This window comes from Ascaphus truei, chromosome 8 (assembly GCF_040206685.1).
Source record: "Ascaphus truei isolate aAscTru1 chromosome 8, aAscTru1.hap1, whole genome shotgun sequence".
Classification (NCBI taxonomy): domain Eukaryota; kingdom Metazoa; phylum Chordata; class Amphibia; order Anura; family Ascaphidae; genus Ascaphus; species Ascaphus truei.
The window spans coordinates 23,389,577-23,410,640 of record NC_134490.1 but is presented as its reverse complement, the minus strand read 5'-3'; the positions used below and the strand labels follow the sequence as shown (position 1 = coordinate 23,410,640).

The 21,064-nt window shown below is 41.4% G+C and overlaps 2 protein-coding genes across 9 annotated transcripts in view; one reads left to right on the top strand and one right to left on the bottom strand.

The window, feature by feature from the left end:
• Positions 1-244, bottom strand: part of FAM149B1 (family with sequence similarity 149 member B1) — a 43,308-nt gene extending 43,064 nt beyond the window's left edge. For 5 of the 8 annotated variants that reach the window (XM_075610809.1, XM_075610802.1, XM_075610812.1 and 2 more), the window contains exon 1: positions 116-244. The gene's annotated coding sequence lies outside the window, so the exon portion shown is untranslated. Of the gene's footprint in view, positions 1-31 lie in introns of all 8 variants that reach the window. The other 3 variants (XM_075610804.1, XM_075610805.1, XM_075610803.1) reach the window with 3 other exon arrangements.
• ECD (ecdysoneless cell cycle regulator) lies at positions 169-17,499 on the top strand. The gene is made up of 14 exons (XM_075610814.1): positions 169-425; positions 2,024-2,242; positions 3,605-3,722; positions 5,823-5,910; positions 6,207-6,382; positions 7,626-7,818; positions 8,154-8,282; positions 9,445-9,570; positions 10,488-10,573; positions 10,992-11,098; positions 12,254-12,437; positions 13,709-13,776; positions 15,368-15,573; positions 16,551-17,499. The coding sequence occupies exons 2-14, from the start codon at positions 2,038-2,040 to the stop codon at positions 16,791-16,793; spliced, it is 1,929 nt and encodes a 642-aa protein (XP_075466929.1). The 5' UTR covers positions 169-425; positions 2,024-2,037; the 3' UTR covers positions 16,794-17,499.
• Positions 17,500-21,064: the final 3,565 nt, after the last annotated feature.

Genomic DNA, 21,064 nt, shown 5'->3' with positions numbered 1-21,064 from the left:
CTCACTCTGCAGTGCCTGCTCCCAGCCTCACTCTGCAGTGACCGCTCCCAGCCTCACTCTGCAGTGACTGCTCCCAGCCTCACGCTGCAATGACAGTGACTGCTCCCAGCCTCACTCTGCAGTGGCAGTGACAGCTCCCAGCCTCACTCTCCCCCAGCTCTCAGGCCGCCGTAGCGACGCTCCGCAGTAGTCTTGACTCCCGTAAACGTCCCAAACGCGCCGGCTATGTGTCACATGGTGACCGGATGGGAGCGCGGGATTATGACGTCACGGGAGAGTAATCAGTTTTGTTACAGCCCAAATCATTTTCATAGTGTTTCATAGCGTGCTGTATACACACAGTGGGCCTGGCACAGCACCCACTGTCACCAACCCACTGCATAGAGGAGGCTGCCCCGAGAAACCTAATACCAGGATACACCCAGGTAATATCATCATTATTTACCGCATGCATTTAAGGCAAGTGTTCTATGGTATGTATGTATATTGTATGTATATTTTGCTAACAATGTACACAGTACCAAGAGCATGTAAATAAACTATGGGAATAAGTGCAACAGGTACATGACATGATTCTCTGTCCTTCTATAGATTACAGTATCTGGATACAGTGCCATCATTTTATAACAACACCCCCCATAAAATAGATGAAAAGCCATCAAACAAGGTCCAGTGGTTTTTTTTTTTTTTTTTTTTTAAAGGGAGGCAATATATGAACATAAATACCGTACACATCGGATTCATTGTACATGTACAAGTAATTTAAGATGAGAGTTTTCAGCACATATTGTTTTTATTACTTTCCAAATAAAACCACCTCATTGCTCAGTACAGAACCATTAGAAATTGGTAGGGATTTGCTGATAAAAATGTGTTAATGACACACTTTTTTTTTATTTTTTGCTGTATCATTTTATATTTCAAGAAGTTTATTTAAATGTACGGTATGCTGTAAACTTTATGTAAAAAAAACCTCACCATTTTTTTTAATTAAGTTTCACATAGCCACAATAAATTTACAAAGGGATCCACAGTTCTAATAAAGTTGAAAATAGATGACATACGGATTTTAATCGGCAACATCCATATTTTACATGGTTTTTCTCTAAGCCGGGGATTCTCAAACTTTTACAAATCACGGACCATGTCAGTGCTAATAATAATAATAATAATAACAACTTGGAAGATAACATACTTACACTTGATTCATTACTACATTCATACATATTTTTAACATATAGATTACATATGTTGAACCTGTATCTAAAAAAAAAACATCTTTAAAGGTGCAGTTCCTCCTACAATGACAGTGACATGTAATGGGAGAAATTGTGCTGTTAAGCATTTTACATTTTTACCATTTACATGGTGAATAAATGCTTTGGATAGCATTTCTATGTGATGACAATGCTGGGGGTCAATAGTTAGCTTTGCTCTGACTTTTGTTTGCAAAGTAATTATGGTGCCATCCTTTGTCAAACAGACAAACATATGTAGCTATTATGCTTAAATCCAGTGTACCTGACAATAAACGATATGTATTTATTTTTCACAATACTATACGTTCTTGTTTTTTTTGGTTTGGGGGAAAAAAAACAAAAAGTTTTGATCTGCTTCATTGAACTGCACCTTTTTAAGCAGCATAAAAGAGGGGAAACTATTGCCTCCCTGAAATAGAACATTTCACTGTAATGAGCAGCTCTATAGTTCCAGACCACCAAAGTTTATTGTCCTTGGAGAATAAAATATTTTCAGTAATCCTTAACACACACCCATTGCACCTTTTTGCTGCACCAGTTTGCAGGGCTCCCTGCGTGCTGGCTTGCACCCATAGCAATAATTACCAGGACAGTATTTCCTGACCCAATAGGGATTTCTGTTTATTTTTGGTAGGGGTGCGCTAGTATAAAGTGCACGCGAACTTGCACACACTGTGTAGTGAATTCTGAAAGACTACAAGGACGGTGCAGGGACTGCAGCTTGAGAACCTCTGCTCTAACGAATATTTGTTTTGTCTTCTCAGAAAATTAATACAGCATGGACGGGGGGAAGAAAATGGCGACTGTTGAAGATTTTGTGGAGTATCACCTGTTTCTGGTTCCCCACGAACCAAGTGATGCAGAGAAACACAAAGAAATTCTCCAGCAGTATATAGAGCGGATACTGGCCAAGTTTGCGCCTATACTAGCTCCATACATCTGGCAAAACCAACCATTTAACCTTAGATACAAATCTAATAGAGGTAAGGCAACAGTGTTGGTAATCAGCGGGTCAGATTCCGTAATGGATGTCAGCGTATTTATCGTGGTGTTGACTAAATTTAGCAAAGCATTTAGCATCTTATTAGTCATGTGTTACTCTGATTTAGTGGGTTGCCATTCATTTTTACTCTCGGTATGTAAAATTCATTGCAAATGAGATCGTTGGGGCCTAAATCACATTTATCCCAGATTCACAAAGCGGCACTGCGGTAAATGTCGGGCCTTAACGATATGTTATTTAAATAGCTACTTAAGTTTTGGTGTTAATGAGCAAGTTTTGCATTGTTGATCCTGGGAAATGTCGATTTTTGTTTAAGTTGTCAGGACTTTCCTGGGATCCATCAAATTCAGTCATTCATAAAAAACAGAAAAATACTAACCTTTCTTTAGTATCATCACTTAAAAAGCACTATACACATTACCCAGAAAACCACATACACACCCCATTAAATAAAACATTTTTTCAATAATGGATATCCCTCTATTAAAGTGGTTTCTCAACAGGGGTTCCTATGATCCCTTGGGTTCCCCAGGCATCCCTAAAGGGTTCCCTGCACTTTGAAAATTGTTTCAAATACAGAGAAATTTACAATGCATCTGATTTCAGACGCGCTATTAGAGAGGGTTGGGGTTCCTTACAATGCATCTGATCTGAGACGCGCTATTAGAGAGGGTTGGGGTTCCTTACAATGCATCTGATCTGAGACGCGCTATTAGAGAGGGTTGGGGTTCCTTACAATGCATCTGATCTGAGACGCGCTATTAGAGAGGGTTGGGGTTCCTTACAATGCATCTGATCTGAGACGCGCTATTAGAGAGGGTTGGGGTTCCTTACAATGCATCTGATCTCAGACGCGCTATTAGAGAGGGTTGGGGTTCCTTACAATGCATCTGATCTGAGACGCGCTATTAGAGAGGGTTGGGGTTCCTTACAATGCATCTGATCTGAGACGCGCTATTAGAGAGGGTTGGGGTTCCTTACAATGCATCTGATCTGAGACGCGCTATTAGAGAGGGTTGGGGTTCCTTACAATGCATCTGATCTGAGACGCGCTATTAGAGAGGGTTGGGGTTCCTTACAATGCATCTGATCTGAGACGCGCTATTAGAGAGGGTTGGGGTTCCTTACAATGCATCTGATCTGAGACGCGCTATTAGAGAGGGTTGGGATTGCTTACAATGTATTTGATCTCAGATGCGTTATTAGAAAGGGTTGGGATTCCTGTGTGTATGTGTGTATATATATATATTTAATGTATACATATACCGTATTTAGATTTGAAATAGAATTAACCAGTGTATACGGAACGTTCTAAAAGGGAGAACCTGTGTTTGTTCCTCAGATGACACCCCTGCTCATATTGGAGGAATAACACATTTTGGTGATAACATTGAGGATGAGTGGTTCATCGTATACCTCATCCAACAGATCACCCAGGAGTATCCAGAATTAGCAGCAAGGTACTATACCTCCTGTTTCTGCTTCATCCATTGTACACGGATTTGATCATTTGCCAGGTTTTGAAACACCCCATCGTTTTATGGTGGAAGGACAATCTGGCGCCCTCTTACATTTTTGTTATTGCTATAAATATCTCAGGAACTGAGGGGTCTCCAGATTAGGAAGTAGCTCAGTTCTCAGGAGACCTCCTGTTGTGATAGTGTAATAAAAAGGGTCATTCTGGAGGGATTGCTGCCTTCAGAGCAGAGTTGGGCACTCTAGTCCTCAAGGGCCACCAACAGGTCAGGTTTTCAGGATATCCCTGCTTCAACACTGGTCGCTGTCAAAGACTGGGCCACTGATTGAGCCACCTGTGCTGAAGCAGTGATATCCTGAAAACCTGACCTGTTGGTGGCCCTTGAGGACTGGAGTTGCCCACTCCTGCTTTTAGATGGTGAGCTTTATTTAGACCAGAGATCCTAACTTTGGTAAGAGCGGTAATAAATAGTGCTCACTATACAATGCAATATATACCACTTGTGTTAAAGGGGCAGTCCCACATAGCTGACCAAAAATTAAAAGGAACAATTGATCTATGTCACTGGTGTCCACTCAATCATCCTTCAAGCAAAAAAATGTATGCTCTGAAAATGAATATTTTCCTCTTTAGGCCCAGGGAATTCATTTACACCTGCTAATTATTTATTTGATGACGTCATAATTACTTAATATGAATCAAGACCGAAACAATGTATCCATAGATTTGAGGATTGGCAAACTGCCTTATTTTTAAAACAATCAAAATCATTAAACTCATGGGGGGGGAATGTATGTTGGGAAAAACTATTTACAAATACGGATGCTGGTCTGATTTATTTAAGTTTCAATTACCTACATTAAGTTATACAATAAAGGTCACCTCGCTCAGCCGGAAGGGAAAAGGGGGAATGCCTGGGCTAGGTATTCGTCAAAACTATTTTAACTAGAGAAAGAAACCCCAGTTGATAGCCCTCATACACCGGACGATCGTCGTCATCGACGCTCCATTATTTTAAAATGCACCTATTAAACGTTTACCTTGTTATCATCATTTAACTTCCATAGGTACTTGAGTGCCCGCAGCTGGGTTTTCTTTCTCTAGATAAAATAATTACCTACATTAACCTATTTAAAGCGCTGATGTTTGTTTGTTTTGTTTTTTTGCATTGTAATTGTTTTAAATCCTTTCAGAGATCTCTTTTTGCCCTTTTACAACACTGTTTTATTTGTAAAACCTGGTGCTCTGTTCAGGAGATATAAGTATTTGAAATATTAAAGTATCTGGTATGTTAAAATGGAGATTTCCACCGAGCCCAGGGCCGTCCAAAGGTTTCCATGGTAACCTGAGATGCTAGAGATTAAGAAAATCATTATCTTTAACACAAAAAAGCAGGACATGCTCAGGGGTTAAGATATGAACAGTGTATAAGTTAAAAACCTATATAGGCTTCTGGGGGGAATTGCTTCTTTAAAAATGCCACTGCCATGTTCACGTGAATCCTAGGAGGTTTTGTACTTTTTGAAGGTGCAATCTCTGAAGACCAAATTAAACCAATGGCAGTGACGTTTAATCGAGGTTGTTTTATTAACTGAGTGAGCTGAGATGAGAGGTTTAAATTCCTCTGGCTGCTCCCTTTTGTGTGGTGAGCAGGAGTTTGCACAGGCAAAAAAAAAACCCATCTCTCCTCCCTTACCCTAACATGGTTGGTCAGTGTGGGCTAGAGGTTGATAAAAACTCGATTGGCAAAAACTGCTCTGGTAAAGAAAGGGTTAAGGAAAACAATCACATTAAGATGAAATGTTGTGGTGTGTTGTTGTTTTATTTTTGCAAGCTAACAGGGATTACACCTTTTTACAGGGTAGTCTGAAATGAATGTCTAAGGAAGAAATACAGCAACAATTCCAGCTGCAGAAGTTACATTTTTGCGTGTGTGTGTGTGTCTGTAAAATAAATTAGGACAAAAAGCCTAGGTAATATGAGTTAGTGCATGTGTATGTCGCAGGCTGAATGAACACTTTCACCTGTATATCTTCAAACATGGCTATTGCTTTCATGGGGAACATCTGTTTATTTCATGTAGGGTTGAGGACAATGATGGAGAGTTTTTGCTGATTGAAGCTGCAGATTTCCTCCCCAAATGGCTAAATCCTGAAAATAGTTCCAATCGGGTAAGTGGACTTTGCTCCTATATTTTGCGTTTCCCAGTCAGGGCTTTGTATCTTCTTTCCATGAATTTCCATGAAGCGTTTGGGCTTTTCGCTGTTCCCGGCTCGTCTGGCAGTTAAGGATATGGATAGGAATGTGTAATTCTCTTTAAAAAATGTGAAGGTCGTTTGTGAATCTGCAAAAGGGATTAAGAGTAATTGTTAAGGGTTTTCAAATCTGGAAGACTTGACATGAAATGATTTGCTCAGGATACGATAGCATTTGGTGCGGTAAGTAATGAGTGTTTCCATCCAACCAGGTTTTCTTTTTCCGTGGGAAGTTATGTATCATCCCATTACGCCAGGACCCTGGAGAGCTGCCTGACCCTGCTAGTAACGTAACCATATCCCAAGCATTGGCACTGATGTGTGCACATCCTGAGAGGTTCCTGGCAGCAGAGTCTATATCGAAAGCTGTGAAGAAGCGCATCAATGGGTATTTAAATTTGATTTATGGTGTGACCCTCATCTACTTTGGTGTCGTCCAATGTATTTATTTATTGAAATATGCAATAAAGGACATCCCTCTAGTCCAGTGTTTTTCAACAGGGGTCCACAGGCATCCCTAACGGGTTCCCTGCAATTTTCAGGTAGTTTGAAAATGGTTCCAAATACAGAAGAATTTACAATGCATCTGATCTCAGAAGCGCTATTAGAGAGGGTTGGGGTTCCTTACAATGCATCTGATTTCAGACACACTATTAGAGAGGGCTGGGGTTCCCCTGAATTTCACAATATAATTATAGGGTTACTTAATCAAAAAAAGGTTAAAAACCACTGCTCTTGTCTCCCTAAATATCCAAACTTCTTCAAGAAGAGCTGAAGCCTCACAGGATAGATAGGAGCCTGTTTGCTGCCATATAATAACCATAATTTAGCCACTACCTGGTTGGGCTTCCGGAGACGTTCCCTGGACATCAGAATTCTTAATGAAGTCTTCCATTTATTGGCAGGACCATGCCGCATGACATGTGGTGTGCTCCCCATTTTTACTGGGGTGTTTTAGTCTGTGTGGTGAAAGGCCATGCTAGTAGTGTAAGCATCCCTCTACTTGGATATTCATCGTGTTTGCTTTTGGACGCCCACAGAGAAATGTATCACCCACATAGGACGTAGAGCAGACTCCCACAGAAAGTTGTTCTGAGGGTCAGTTCATCAAACACACATTCAGGAATATCACATGAAAGGAAAGTAGTTAGGTGCTCCAGGTTCAGAAAAGCAAATGATTTATTCTTAGGCCTTAAACCATTCAGTTTTAATAATAACATTTGCATCCATCATCACGTATTATCAAGGCATTGTTCAGGTTACATGACCACTTAGTAAAGCAAATAACTCCTGTGTTATCTCCGAACGCATTTCGTAGCTCACACTACGCCACAGGGGTCTCTTGTCTCCACATGTAAAAATCAATACACTAGAAGACCCCTGGATTTAGAATACCTCCCAAAAGGAGGGGTTTACAGTAAAGCAACAGATGCACTGAAAATTGTCCATTATCGTAGTATGCCATATGTGCATTATAACATTATCCAGTTACCCCCCTAAGTCTAATTTACCAGGGGAAGGGGGAAAGCAGTAAGATTTGCGGCTTTATTATTTGTTTGTTTATATTAAAGAGATTATTTTGACAAACTTAGGTTCGCCGGCCTTCATAATTATATAATTTTATCTTTCAGGTACCCTGACAAAATTAAGGATTCACTCCACCGAGCCCACTGCATTGTTCCGGCTGGAATTGCTGCTGTTCTGAAGGCGCGTCCTAAACTGGTGTCAGCGGCAGTGCAGGCGTTTTATCTCCGAGATCCCATTGACCTGAAATCCTGCCGCACTTTCCATCACTTCCCTCCTGAGAGTCAAGTCCTGACATCGGTAAGGAGACGTTTTAATGTTACGTTATCAATTGACCCGTGTAGCCTGCTCTGAATCAATGTGTAGAAATTAGAAAAACTCATTCACGGGTCCCGGCAGGTTCTGCAAGACTAATCCAGTCTGGAAACCTCATACAATACTCATTGTAGACATAACAGACGTCTAGATATACTGTACATAAGCCATCAAGGCTAGATATTTAATGAAGCACAATTAATGTTATCCCTTTTTGTTTCTTTCACCTTTGCGTAGTACACTTATAGGCTCATTATTCATTTGAATAATACAGCACCGGCTATTTACATTAGTAGTTATTATCTCTCTGTTCTTCACAGGTTACATTTACAAAGTGTCTATACGCGCAGCTGAGCCAACAGAAGTTCCTGCCTGACAGACGCAGTGGCTATGCACTTCCTGCCCTCTCAAACCCGCAGTACAGAGCATATGAGCTGGGCATGAAGCTGGTAATGTTCTCTTGGGGTTTTTTCCCAATCAAAATTAAGCTTTCAGCGGAACAATATTTATTTAAGTAGCAACGCTACGAGTTTTCTAAGGATATCCCTGCTTCAGCACAGATGGTGGCCGTTGTGTGAGGCCACCTGTGCTGAAGCAGGGGTATCCTTTAAACCTGACCTGTTGGTGACCCTTGAGAAGTGGAGTTGGCCACCCATGCCCTAGGCTATCCTTTTATATCCCCGCAGTGGCCCACAGCTTCCTGCAGGTGAGCCAATCCGTCAGACCGCTGTGATCAGTTTTCATTACTCATTGGCTCACTCACGGTTTCCTGTCGGCACTTAAAGATGTAGCAGGCTTCAGTGTTCCCAAAGTCGCACTACAGAGGGAAAAGCTGCAGCAGGAGAAATCGATCTGCCGTGGGTATTTTGTTCCTTAAAGATACAGCGGACACAGCCGCCTGCAAGACTGCACCTGCATGTGGCTGCAATTCTCGGAACATATAGTTGAGCTATAAGGCGCGTTCTATAGTAGGTGCGAGCATCTGTGCGAAGGTGCGTCCCTGTGACGCACACTTTTTGTGTGTATGGTGAGCGGGAGCAACAGGGTGTATGTGTGTGTATATGTGTAATTTATTATATATTTTTAAAATTAAAAAAAGACACGTTGGTAAAAGAATAAAATATTTATTAACATTGTGCACACATACATACATACATACATACATACACCGGCGGTAGCGGCGCGAAAACTTACTTTTTGAGTCTTCCCCGCTATCGCCCGGCTCCACGCTCACTGCTGTGAGCATACAATGGCTGGCTAACCACAGCCAATTATAACTGCCGCGCGCACAGCGCAGCAAGAGCACCCACTACATTACGGGCCTTACTGTATCTCACTTGATCGATGTATGAGCAGAGTTCAGGGAGCAGTAACCTCTTAACAGGGAGGTAGCCCTGAACCACTGATTGAGCCACCTGTGCTGAAGCAGGGATATCCTTAAAACCTGGACTGTTGGTGACCCTTGAGGACTGGAGTTGCCCACCCGTGCACCAAGCTCAGATAAGGGGTGGTTGGTCAGTTACTGCGTTAACTGGCATTGACTTGAATGGCCGTTAATGTGGGATCAAGCTGTGATACCCTGTTTAGTGAATCTCCCCTTATGTCTTTCAGGCTCACGGTTTTGAAATCCTGTGTTCCAAATGCCCCAAATCTTCAGCTGATGCCACAGCATGTTCCTTAAAGAGCCCGCTCTGGACCGGATTTTTAAACACCTTGAAGAAGAATGACTTTTTTAAGGTATAATCTTTGGTTTGTTGTCGGTTGAATAAGCAATTAATTTAGCTGTTATCTCAATGTGCCATAAACGCCAGCGACGGCAAAGAGATGACGTAAGCCTGAAAAGAAAATTAAAAACCAGGGGAAGCGGCAATGTTGGGATGTATTAGACTAATTTATATTGTCTTTACCTTGAAGCTTGGACAATGAATCTTTTTTGAGATTTAAAAGGCACAAAACATGGTCTGTCTGGCATGTTGTATACAGGGCCGCCTGGCAGGAGAATTGAGCTGCTGCAATATTAAGTTGTAAATGTAACCTTGTTTGTTCTTGTTTTAGTTGCGCACTTTTGAATTCCCAAAGAACATTGCCAGACACTAAAATATTAGAGGTACTTAGTATCATTTTACTCTACAGCATGTTCATGTTCAAAGCATACAGGAGTAACTGCTTTTACTTCAACTGATTTGACTGTTATGATCTATAATCTGGTTCGTTATATTTTTTTATTATTGTATTTCTTTTTATTAAAGTAACGGAGCAGAAACGGACAAATAATCTGATACGCATTATGAGGAAAACAAATTGCTGATCGAAGTCAATAGCCAATAATAGAAAGATGAGCAGGCAGATATATCAGTATTTCCCTTCTGCACATACATCAAGTATAATCAAATGGGAATTGTGAAAGAAATTCAGACAAAATGATCTTTAATCTACCTTGATGTGGATAACCTTTTTGTTTTTATCTTTGCTGTGCTGCAATATTTTTATCCTTCTATGTTTTAATCCATACTCCTAAGGATTCTGGGATTTGTAGTCCTGCCTTTTGTTAACACAGGGAAAGGACTACAAATCCCACAATGCTAGGGGAGCAAGTTATAACAGCCTGCTTAATATTTTAACAGCACCATGTAATAATACACCATGCATTGTAGGGGGAAATGGAGGGATCTGCACGACATTTGGAATTGCTGAGGATAGCAGAGATTTACTTCCAGCAATCTGTGGTCAAACCGGAGAGGTATGAGGCAGAATGGCATTCAGCTAGTGTTGTAATCATGTGACAAGTGCAGAACTTTAACCAGTTGTAGCTTCTTTTAAAGGCCCAATCCCTGAAAGCTCACACTGAAACAACATGTTGTCTTCGTTTAAACAAATGGATCAGTGCTTAAAAATACATCTGCTTCTGTTTCTTTGAAAATTGGGCATGATATCTTTTGCTTTGGGGGTCTATAAATGGGGAGTTGTCAATCAATTTGTTTCTTCAGCCCTTTTTGCCACCCTGTCCTTATCAGAGAGCCAATTATGATAGGAGGGAGAGTGACCAGTGTCGTTATAAGAAAAGTGGGTTTGTTACAACCCCTGTAAAACATTTTATTTTATTTTTTTTAAGTATTTTATGTTTTTTTTTCTTTGTTCTATTTCAAATGGTTGGTTAGTTCTGTTGCTTTGAGCCCTGGGGACGAGGTGTTGGGATTGCTCAATACATTACGCATCGACCTGGAGGAAATGCAGAAGGAGGAGGCCAGCTTGCCTGCAGATGAAGGTAAATAGATACGTGGACGTCTTAGCGTTATTTCACCATGAGAAACCCGAGAAGAATACTTGCTATCTAACAACATGCTGCTCACAAACAATACCAAGCAGTTGTCCCATATAGCGGGTCAAATAGTTTTATAATATTTTTTTTTTGTGGTGTTTTAATCAATTTATCGGTATAATTGGTTTCCTTTATAAAGATTCAATCACCTTTAAAGTCTTATTTGTACTCTGCAAAAATATAACGTTTACCTTTTTTTGGGGGGTCTGTTCAATTCATGCAGATCAGTGACTTACGTTTATTAGGCTGACTGATGCATGATAACATAGAATCCGCAATTTACCTGTAGATTTGATGATTGATTGTTACCACCTGAAGACATTAGGTACATATTGTAAAAAACAGAGAAAATACTGTGCGCTACCTCAGCCCCCGCTGAGAGAAGCAAGCTGCAGACTCTTCTGACAACAGTTGCTGAGTGGTAACTTGTGTGAAACACACTAAATGCACCTATTCCACTGTTTTGATGTACGCAGATTTATTACCCTGTAATTACTAATATATAGCATTACTTGCTTCACTATTTGGCGTTGTGCGCTGTTTCTTTTGTTTCCACATATTGTAAAAACCTTCTAATCATTTGTTTACCATGTCAACGTTATTTAACAAAAACAACATGTACTTGTCTGATATTGGCCACCTACATTCAGCCAATTGACGATAGGAGGGCTAGAGGTCCATTGGTACTAGAGTGCCATCACACCTCCAGCTCTTCTGCATCATGTGATGGCTCCAGGAGGTGACGCCACAAAAGTCGGGGGCTCCACTTCCGTTTCGTTCAGGCTCAGCACAATCACTATTTAAAAAATGAGCACGTGTCCATGACGCAGCTGTTACACCACAAGGGTTTCTAGCGTTCCAGGACTCGTGCTGTACCAGGTACATCAGGGCAGTGTAAGGGACACTGTGGTTTTGGGAGGGACCGCCCCTTTAATGGACCATACTTTCATCAGTAAGAAACCCTGCATCTGTATATTTGATTGTACGCACTTATCTGTGTAGCACAGTAGTAATACGTTGGCTGAGTTCTGCGGTTAATCCTATTCTCCTTGGAATTGGCTGATCCACGGAGCTGAAATAATGTTTTGGTTCTTTCTTTAGATGACAGCTGGTTGGACATATCCCCAGATAAGCTAGAGCAGATTTTACAAGATGCTGCAGGTTCTAAGGAATCTGCTCCAGCTGCCGGTGAAGATGAGCAGAAATATGATTTATCTGAAGTGACAGAGAGCATGAAGGCTTTTATATCCCAAATCTCAACACATGAAGGAGCCGAGGTGCCCTGGTATGTCCTGTTTCTTCTAAGGCAAGGGTGCTCAACTCCTCTCAAGCGCCCCCAACAGGTCAGGTTTTCAGGATATCCCAGCTTCGGCACAGGTGGTTGAATCAGTCACTACTTCAGCACAGATGGCTCAATTGGAGACTCTGTCTTTGATTGAGCCACCTGTGCTGTGCTGAAGCTGGGATATCCTGAAAACCTGACCTGTTGGAGGGGCTTAAGAATTGGAGTTGAGCAACCCCTGTTCTAAGGGCCTGTGATCTTATTCACCAAACATTTGAACATGAACCATTGCCTGGTCATTGGGATTAATTATGCTTCTAATGTCCCATGACAGAGATCCTTCATGTTCTTTGTTTAATTTGGAGACCTGTGCTCGTCTGACATATTCATGAAACATGTTTCTAAATGTTACCATCCTGTCCTCAGAAACCAGAGACACATATGGCCCTTTTTAGTAAGTGGTGTTAAGCCGCAAAGCTCCAACTAGTGCACGTGATTAGGCTCTTGGGTGTCGTACAGATCGGCAATGCCACGTTAATATGGCTCATAGCCTCACGGTAACATAATCACTGAGAATTTGGTGAACACCTTGTATAAAATAATGGGTTAATAAGTAGATTCAGCAGAATGTTGCATATATATAATTTTGGTAATGTATGGATCATCACATCATAGCAACATTCTAAAGCACCGTAAGCATGGTTAGATATTAGTCCTAAAAGCAGCAATCTGCACAGCTTAAAAAGACAGTTTTTGCGTGTGTATGTGTGTGTTATTGTTGTCAATGATGTTTGAAAGGTTCATAGGGAGGGGGTGCCAGTCAGAGGGACCTGCAGTATTGTGCAGTTGTAGTCTGGCACCAAGCCAGCAGCCATAGAAATCACAGCTGCCTATGAAATCGGCATCAAGCAAAAAGCCAGGCGGAAAGTGAGTTATGGGAAGAAGTAGCTGATCACAATAAACAACTTTTAAGTTGCGTATATAGAATTGATCAGTTTCTTCTTTTGGGGATAATTTCCATTTGTAAAAAAAAAAAAATGTTTAAAGACATCAACAAAAAGCAGAGATCAAATACGGCATCTGCAGAGAATATCGCAGTAAGACCCTGGTTGTACCATGTGATGCTAAATGTTCTGCGATTAGCTTGCCCAATTAACTTGTAATTCTAACACACAGCTGTCAGCATTGCCCCTGATTGATTATAAGTGGTGGTGAGGCTATCCAAAAGTTAAAAAAAAAAAAAAATGTACTTGTATCTTCTTGCAAATATGCAGGGTTCCTTCAGAAGCTCCGATCACGTTTGATATGAGCGCTTTCACAAATGCCTTGGAAAAAATACTTGGTGAGTTTTTTTTTACTGTGTGTTTTTTTTTTTTTTTCTCCCCATCACGCTGGAAATATGAAGTGCATTAATAATCTTTTGTAGTGCCGACTGTATGCTACATATAACGTTGCAGGCCTCAAAGTACTTACAATCCAATTTTGACACCCGAGACTAATGAATTTAAAGTAACATGCCAGAGGTCACAAGGAGCGGACCATGGGATTCGAACTGGGTCCTCCCACTTCAAAGGCTGTGACGTTACCACTCGGCTCCTTCGTCAGACTTATTACTAGTTGCGTTGGGTTTTTTTCTTTTCTTCTGGAACAGCACAAACTTGTTTTTTAAAGCAGCAAAACGTAGTACCGCAGAATTTTTTTAAATATATTTTTTGTGTTACAGGTTTGAAAAAGAGGGTCTCCGGAGCAGGACGGTGTTAATTTCAGCTTCAGGGACCCCCTGCTTCCCGAGATACTTACATCTGTAGGGGGTGACGGCATCTCTGTGGTGTTTAAATGATCAGGTGACGGGAGCCAATAGGAGTCTGCACAGGATGACATCACGGCTTCCTATTGGCCCGCGTCACACTGGACACTTAAGCCAGCATTTAGTTAGGTGCAGAGCTTCCCTGGCTGCAGATATCGGCACCGCCTACGGAGGTAAGTATCTCTGGAAAGTAGGTGGTCCCCAGAGCTGAAATGAACACAGTTCAGCACCGGAGACCCCATGCTTTAATCTAATAATAATAATAAAACGTTTAGCGCTACATGTTTTAGTGCTTTAGCATCATCGGGTAAAGAAAGGAGCAAAGGGGAGAGATTTGTGCTGTCACAGGAGTAGTAAATATCAGAACAATGAGTAACGGATTCAAATGCACTTCAAGTTTCCATTGTCTTAGATGACATCACCCATTATAGTTGACGGCTTTTTGACTAAGAATATATGGGATATTTCGACTAAATCCCAATTACAGAACAAAAATGAGAAGCCTCCAGACATAAAAAAAAAAACAATTTGAAACCCATATATGGGAACGTGGCCTTGATCACGTAATATCAATAATTTAATTGTAGAGTTATTTTTCTATAGTTCCTTATATAGGTACATCTTTAAGATTATGAGCAACTGTTATTAAAGGTCTGTCTTTAAAGAGGCAATCCAAGCTTGTTGTTGTTGTTGTTGTTGTTGTTGTTTTTTAATACAGAATTGAAGCAGAGGGTCTCCCGGAGCTTATTTCAGCTCCCTCGACTCCCTGCTTACGGAGGTACGTGGTGGGTGCTGGTCGCCACTCTGGGGTTCACTTTATATCTGCATTTCAGAGCTCCCGGGGCCTGTGGGCCAATAGGAAGCTGTGACGTCATCGGGTGCGGCTTCCTATTGGCCCATGTGACGAAGAAGCTGTAAACTGCAGAAAGCTGTAGGATATACTGGCACCCCCTTCAGAGGTCTATCTCCAGAAGCAGGGGGTTCCCAGAGTTGAAATTAATGGGGTTCAGCTCCGGAGACATCTTGCTTAAAGTCTATAATAAAAAATTACGACCAAAAAAAAAAAACTGTCGCGGATTATTTCTTTAAATGCTCACGTATTTCCCGTATTTTTTATAATACAAAGGTGCGAGTCCAGAGGAGCTGGACTCTGATGATCTGGAATCGGAAGAAGATTTTGAGTTGTTGGACAGTGACGAAGACCTGGCACACGATGAAAAAACGCCATTTTCCGAAGCCGCGTTGGGAAGTCTGCGGTCTTATATGGAGGTTATGGACCGAGAATTGGCGCAGACAAATATTGGAAAAAGCTTCACAACAAAACCGAAAGCAGTAAGTCATCATAATGCATTTAGAAAAACCTAAATGAAAGAGGTCAGTCCTAATAATAAGATCCCAAAAGAAGAAAGCGGTAAATTGTAATAATTTTTATGTCGAAAAAGTCTTCATTTATCTGTGAAGAAAGGTATATTTAAAAAAAAAAATATATATATATATATATATATATATATATATTTCAATATTTTTTTTTTATCTACAAAACAAGGTACCGATGTTTTATTTGTTGCATCTTTAAAATGTAATTGGAAATATCCAAATGCGTGAGACGAGTCCCTGATATACAGGCCACCATCAGCATTCCCGGGGCCTAGGACAAAAGTGTGGCAGGGCCCTGGCAGGTTAGTTGTTGATCAAAGAGTGGGGGGAGGGGGGCTTCGACGCGCCTTGCCCCCTCTTCACCGCCTGTCCCGGGACAGTTGGCCTTGTGCTCTCCCCGATGGCAGCCATTAATCCTATGTATTTACTCCTGCACGTGTGTCGCCCCAGTAGTCTTTTCCCTGCTCAGGTTTTTATAACTCTTTTGTTGTTAACCATTAGCCGAAAACCTAAAATTAAAGACGGCTAAGCACTTCTCAGTTAGTGATTGCAAGCAATTAATGACTCCAAAAAATCTTCACTAAGAAGCTCAGGATAACACAGCTTCTCTAGTAAGACATGCAAAAACTGCTCTGTGCTTTCTCGTGGGTTGAACAAGCTAGAATAAGCAGCAGGGGTTGCCATGTGAATACTCTACTGCAGGCTTTTAGGCCTTTTTTAAATTACAATCAAAAACAGCTAGGAAACAAAAATAAGGTTGGTAATCTGCTTTAGAGGGATTTTACAGGTCCCTTTGACAATGGAGATAGCAAGTGCAAAGCCAACAAAGTGTAGGTTTTGGATGACCTATTTTTATAAACTGGTTGGCAACCGAGATTTCACCATCATTGTGTCAAAATCTCTAAACACCCACGTGTTTGCTTCTCATACAGAGCGGAGATACCAAGACGGTTCCCCCTGGAGCTGAAGACCGTGACTCTGAAGACAATACTGCTTCAGAAGAGGCAGACCTGGCCCCCGTGGATATGGACTTGAATCTAGTCACTAATCTACTTGCATCGTACAGCTCCCAGGCTGGACTGGCTGGCCCTGCCTCAAACCTCTTGCAGAGCATAGGTGTACACCTACCTGACAACACTGATCACGATACGTCTGACAGCAATGCCCTGCACTGATAGTGGAGTGAAGCATGTGGGACTTAAACCTGCAGTGCTACTTAGCAAAATGTATTAGTGGCACTAAAAAACACTCCACCATCTCTAACATCTTTTCACCAATTTTATCTTCATTCAAGATCTGCTCAATATCTTTCCAAACTGAGGCCCTATAGAGTAATAACGACTGCACAATGACACGTCAGACAATATACATGCTGCATTTCTTAGGGATTTATGTTCATTACAGAAAAAACGCTGTAGATATTGTAGTGTTGTAGTAGTCAAGAAGAAGGTATAAACCATACGTAGAGCGTTCCCATAGGGCAGGGGTGGCCAACTCCAGTCCTCAAGTGCCAGCAACAGGTCAGGTATTAAGGATATCCCTGCTTCAGCACAGGTGAGCCATCTGTCCTGAAACAGGGATATCCTTAAAACATGACCCGTTGGTGGCCCTTGAGGACTGGAGTTTGGCCACCCCTGCCACACGTGGTCAGTTTTAGGATGCTTTGCACAAAATAGAGTGTGTAGGACTTAAGCGATTTAGGATGTAAAATACACTTCATTAACCAAGTGGGACTCGGCTTCAATCCTGTGAGTGCACGGCCATGTATTGAGCGTACTGTAGAAAAGGCTTTTGATATACACTTAGTTCATGAACAATGGTCAACAGTAACAAAAATTATATTTTTTTCAAGAAAATAAAGTCCCTAGATCATAAAGTTAATTCATTTGTCTTCTTGTTGCTTGCTTGCGTGCGTGCGTGTGTGTGTGTGTGTGTGTGTGTGTATATATATATATATATATATATATATATATATATATATATATATATATATATATATATATATATATATATATATATATTATTATATATTTTTTTTAAATAAGGAAGTCAATAAAATCTCCAGTGTAAATGACCAGTTCTGAATGGCAGCTGTTTGTAGAGGTCACCATGAAGATGTTGATTTTAAACATACCTTCTTCCTTCCCATCTATGCTATTGCAATGTTTCATGTAACAAAAGCACTTCAGTGTTACATTGTATGCTGCAGCTTTTTATGTGTGTTTTGCATTTTTCTGTTTCTAATACAACAAAACATGCTCTTCAATCAAAAAAGCAGTTCCATCCTATGCCAAACACTGCTATGTTCAGCTCCGTGGCCTTGTAAGCTCTAAATAGTGCAATTCAGCTCTGGTGAATCCACCAGTTCCAATCCTCTACATAAAACAGGTTAGTTAGGGTGAGTTGCTCTTAAGAACTTATTTTAAGATTGGTCAAAGCATAGGACTTGAATTAACAGTAAGAAGCACGATCTGTAAAAAGATTTAGTAGAGCTCGTGTATGGGAAATCATGGCATAAAATGAATAGTGGTATCGTCTGTGTATTCCAAAATAGTCTAGGGGTGGCCCTATACAAAAAAGGATGGGAAATGGGGCAGTTGATTTCAGTGTCCGATGGGCCTTGTATTATGGGAGTAACAGACCCCTCTATATTCTCTCAATCCAGTAAAAAAAAAAACATTCCCCTTTACAGAACAGAATTGAGTGATCGTATTTTCTAGTGGGGAAGATGTGGCAAAGAAATGGCCATTTTACAGAACATAAAAATTATGCGAATTATACTTAATTAGATCCGGATTTGAAATGAATGCGGTCCAGCTACGGGTACCCCTTCCCATTCTGGTGAAAAACAAGAGGGTATTGCAGAGGAGACTTTACAGCAGCAAAACGTGTGAAATCTTATGGTGGGGTTTTTTTGTTTTTTTTTATCAATTGGTTCTGTAGTATTAAATAATAGTGACTTCAACAATGCAATTTTTAATTCGTTTTAATATACAGAGCATCCTTTAATTTCTATAGCAGGTTTTATCCCACCTCCCCAGCAGTGCAAGTTATTTGCAACACTTTCCTGTTTGTGATCATTTGTGAATGTTCCCAGCAGTTAGAGCTGCAAACTGTAACAATAGATAATGTTACCTTAGTAATGTAAGGATACAGTGTAGCTGCTCACCTACACTGACTAAAGGATTGATTGAAACTGAAAGGTGGCCATTATGTTAGGTACACAATCAGGATTTTTCACAGATGTATAACAGGTGCACCAAACCATTGCCAGCGTAGGTAAGAATGGAGGAGTATACGTTGTCACATGCTTTATATATTAAAATAAGAAAAAAAGGGGAATGTAGTATTGCTGCATTAAAGGCAAAACTGTTCTTTGCCTTGATATATACACCCTGGAGTTTGGACTGGCGTATTAAAATATGTCACAGACCAACATTGGTCTTTAGAAACAAATGATCTAGTGATTTAAACATCAGAGACTATTAATTATACTGCTGAATGCACCATATAAAGTGGGACTACTTCCAATCTTACAGCAACGATCTTCCCATTCAATCAGTGGGAATTGGAAGAATCCTTCACGACAGATCATTGCCCTGTGTCTGACTTATTCTAACACATAATGGAATGGCCACCTACATGGCATACACATTTTACGTTTCATTACGTTACTAATCTGATTGTACATAAGGAACTCAGCACTGCTCAAAATGAAGTACGACATTGGTTAAAGCAGGAAGGGATCCCACCAACTTGTAGGATTTTTGTTTTATCAAGATTGTTTTCTCTTACCCGTTTATACATTTCCTTCTATATATTTTCCTTATCCATATTGGTGAAGGGCAGGGCCGTCTTAACAGCATTATAGGCCCCCGGGCAAAGCAGTGCACTGGGCCCTGCCTACACAACCACTCGCAGGAATAAAATGTTCCATAACATTGCAAGCAATAAAAAAACGGCAACATTTCTCTCGCGAATGCAGACATGCCAACTCTCCGCTACAAGTCGTACATTTTCTCCTTCTACCGAGTTAGCGGGAGATTTGAATGTTGAGGCGGTGTTTGGAAAATGAGTGTTAAATTCTGGTCTGTGCATAGATTAGCATGGGTCCCTTATGCGCGTGGGGCCCTTATGCGCGTGGGGCCCTTATGCTCGTGGGGCCCCCGGGCAACTGCCAAGCATGCCCATGCGTTAAGACGCACTGGTGATGGGTAACCCCTGGCGCTCAACCCCAATGTGTTGCAGCCCTCTCTGGTGTGGGAAGGGTAAGCTGAATTTTTTTGAAATCTTATTTTTGTCCTGTGTGCACTAGTCTGCACCTGGGTAGGGTCAATTAGAGTTTTCTCATCAGCCATATTATAATGGGATGTATCAAGTTCTGCATCTGTTTTGCTACATCCCTTATTTTCATGGGTCTCTGGGAAATCAAACAGTTGCAGTCGCTGCCAGTGCCCAGAATGTCACTATTATCTGTGTTCCTCTCACTTTCTCCACATAGTCTATATTATCTGAACCGGGGGATACTTCAGAGTTGATCTGCGGTGCTGCGGCCACTGGGCCTCTTTTCTACTGGGAAAGAATACCTGTTCGGTGGACACAATATGGTCACAGCGGTCAGCTGAGTACTTCGCCATTTTCTGTTGGTGACCTTCCCAGCCATATTTCTGGAATTTCTCACAAATTCTGGCACAAACTACAAACATCTGAAAATCCGGGTGGTCGGAGGACCGCTGATCAGCTCCAGAGGACACCCCGGTTCAGATACTAAAAATGTGAACTGCCGCTGTAACAACAGGTATCTGCTACATATATATATATATATATATATATATATATATATACAGTGTTCGACAAACCTATACATTTGCACGCCCCGGGCGAGTGGATTTAACATCGTGGCGAGCTCCTATTGGCCCAGGCAAGGCATCACACTAGGTGGCGAGTAGATTTTTTTTGTTGGGCGAGTAGATTATTTGGTGATTTGTCGACCACTGATATATATATATATATCAATCACTGGTGCTCCTGGTTTAGGGAATCCCTGTCTGTACTCCAAAGTCAGCGAGCCAAATTAGAAGCAGGGCACTACGGATTTCTGCAAAAAACAAAACTATTCATTTAGCCGATGTTTCGGGAGATACAACTGCCTTTCTCAAGCGCCGCTCCGGAGAAATCCGTAGTGCCCTGCTTCTAATTTGGCTAACTGCTGCTGTAATACATACAGTGTGATCGAGAAGCCCGCGTAGACGACGTACAACTCACTGTGCGGCCCGCGGTGGTGGCTGCTTTCCCCCCCCCTCCTCCTCCCGAGCCCCCTTTCCTTGCCCCCGCAAGCCGAGCCCCCTCTCCCTGCCCCCGCGAGCTAAGCCCCCTCTCCCTGTCCCCGTGAGCCGAGCCCGCTCTCCCCTTCCTCCCCATGAGCCAAGCCCGCTCTCCCCTTCCT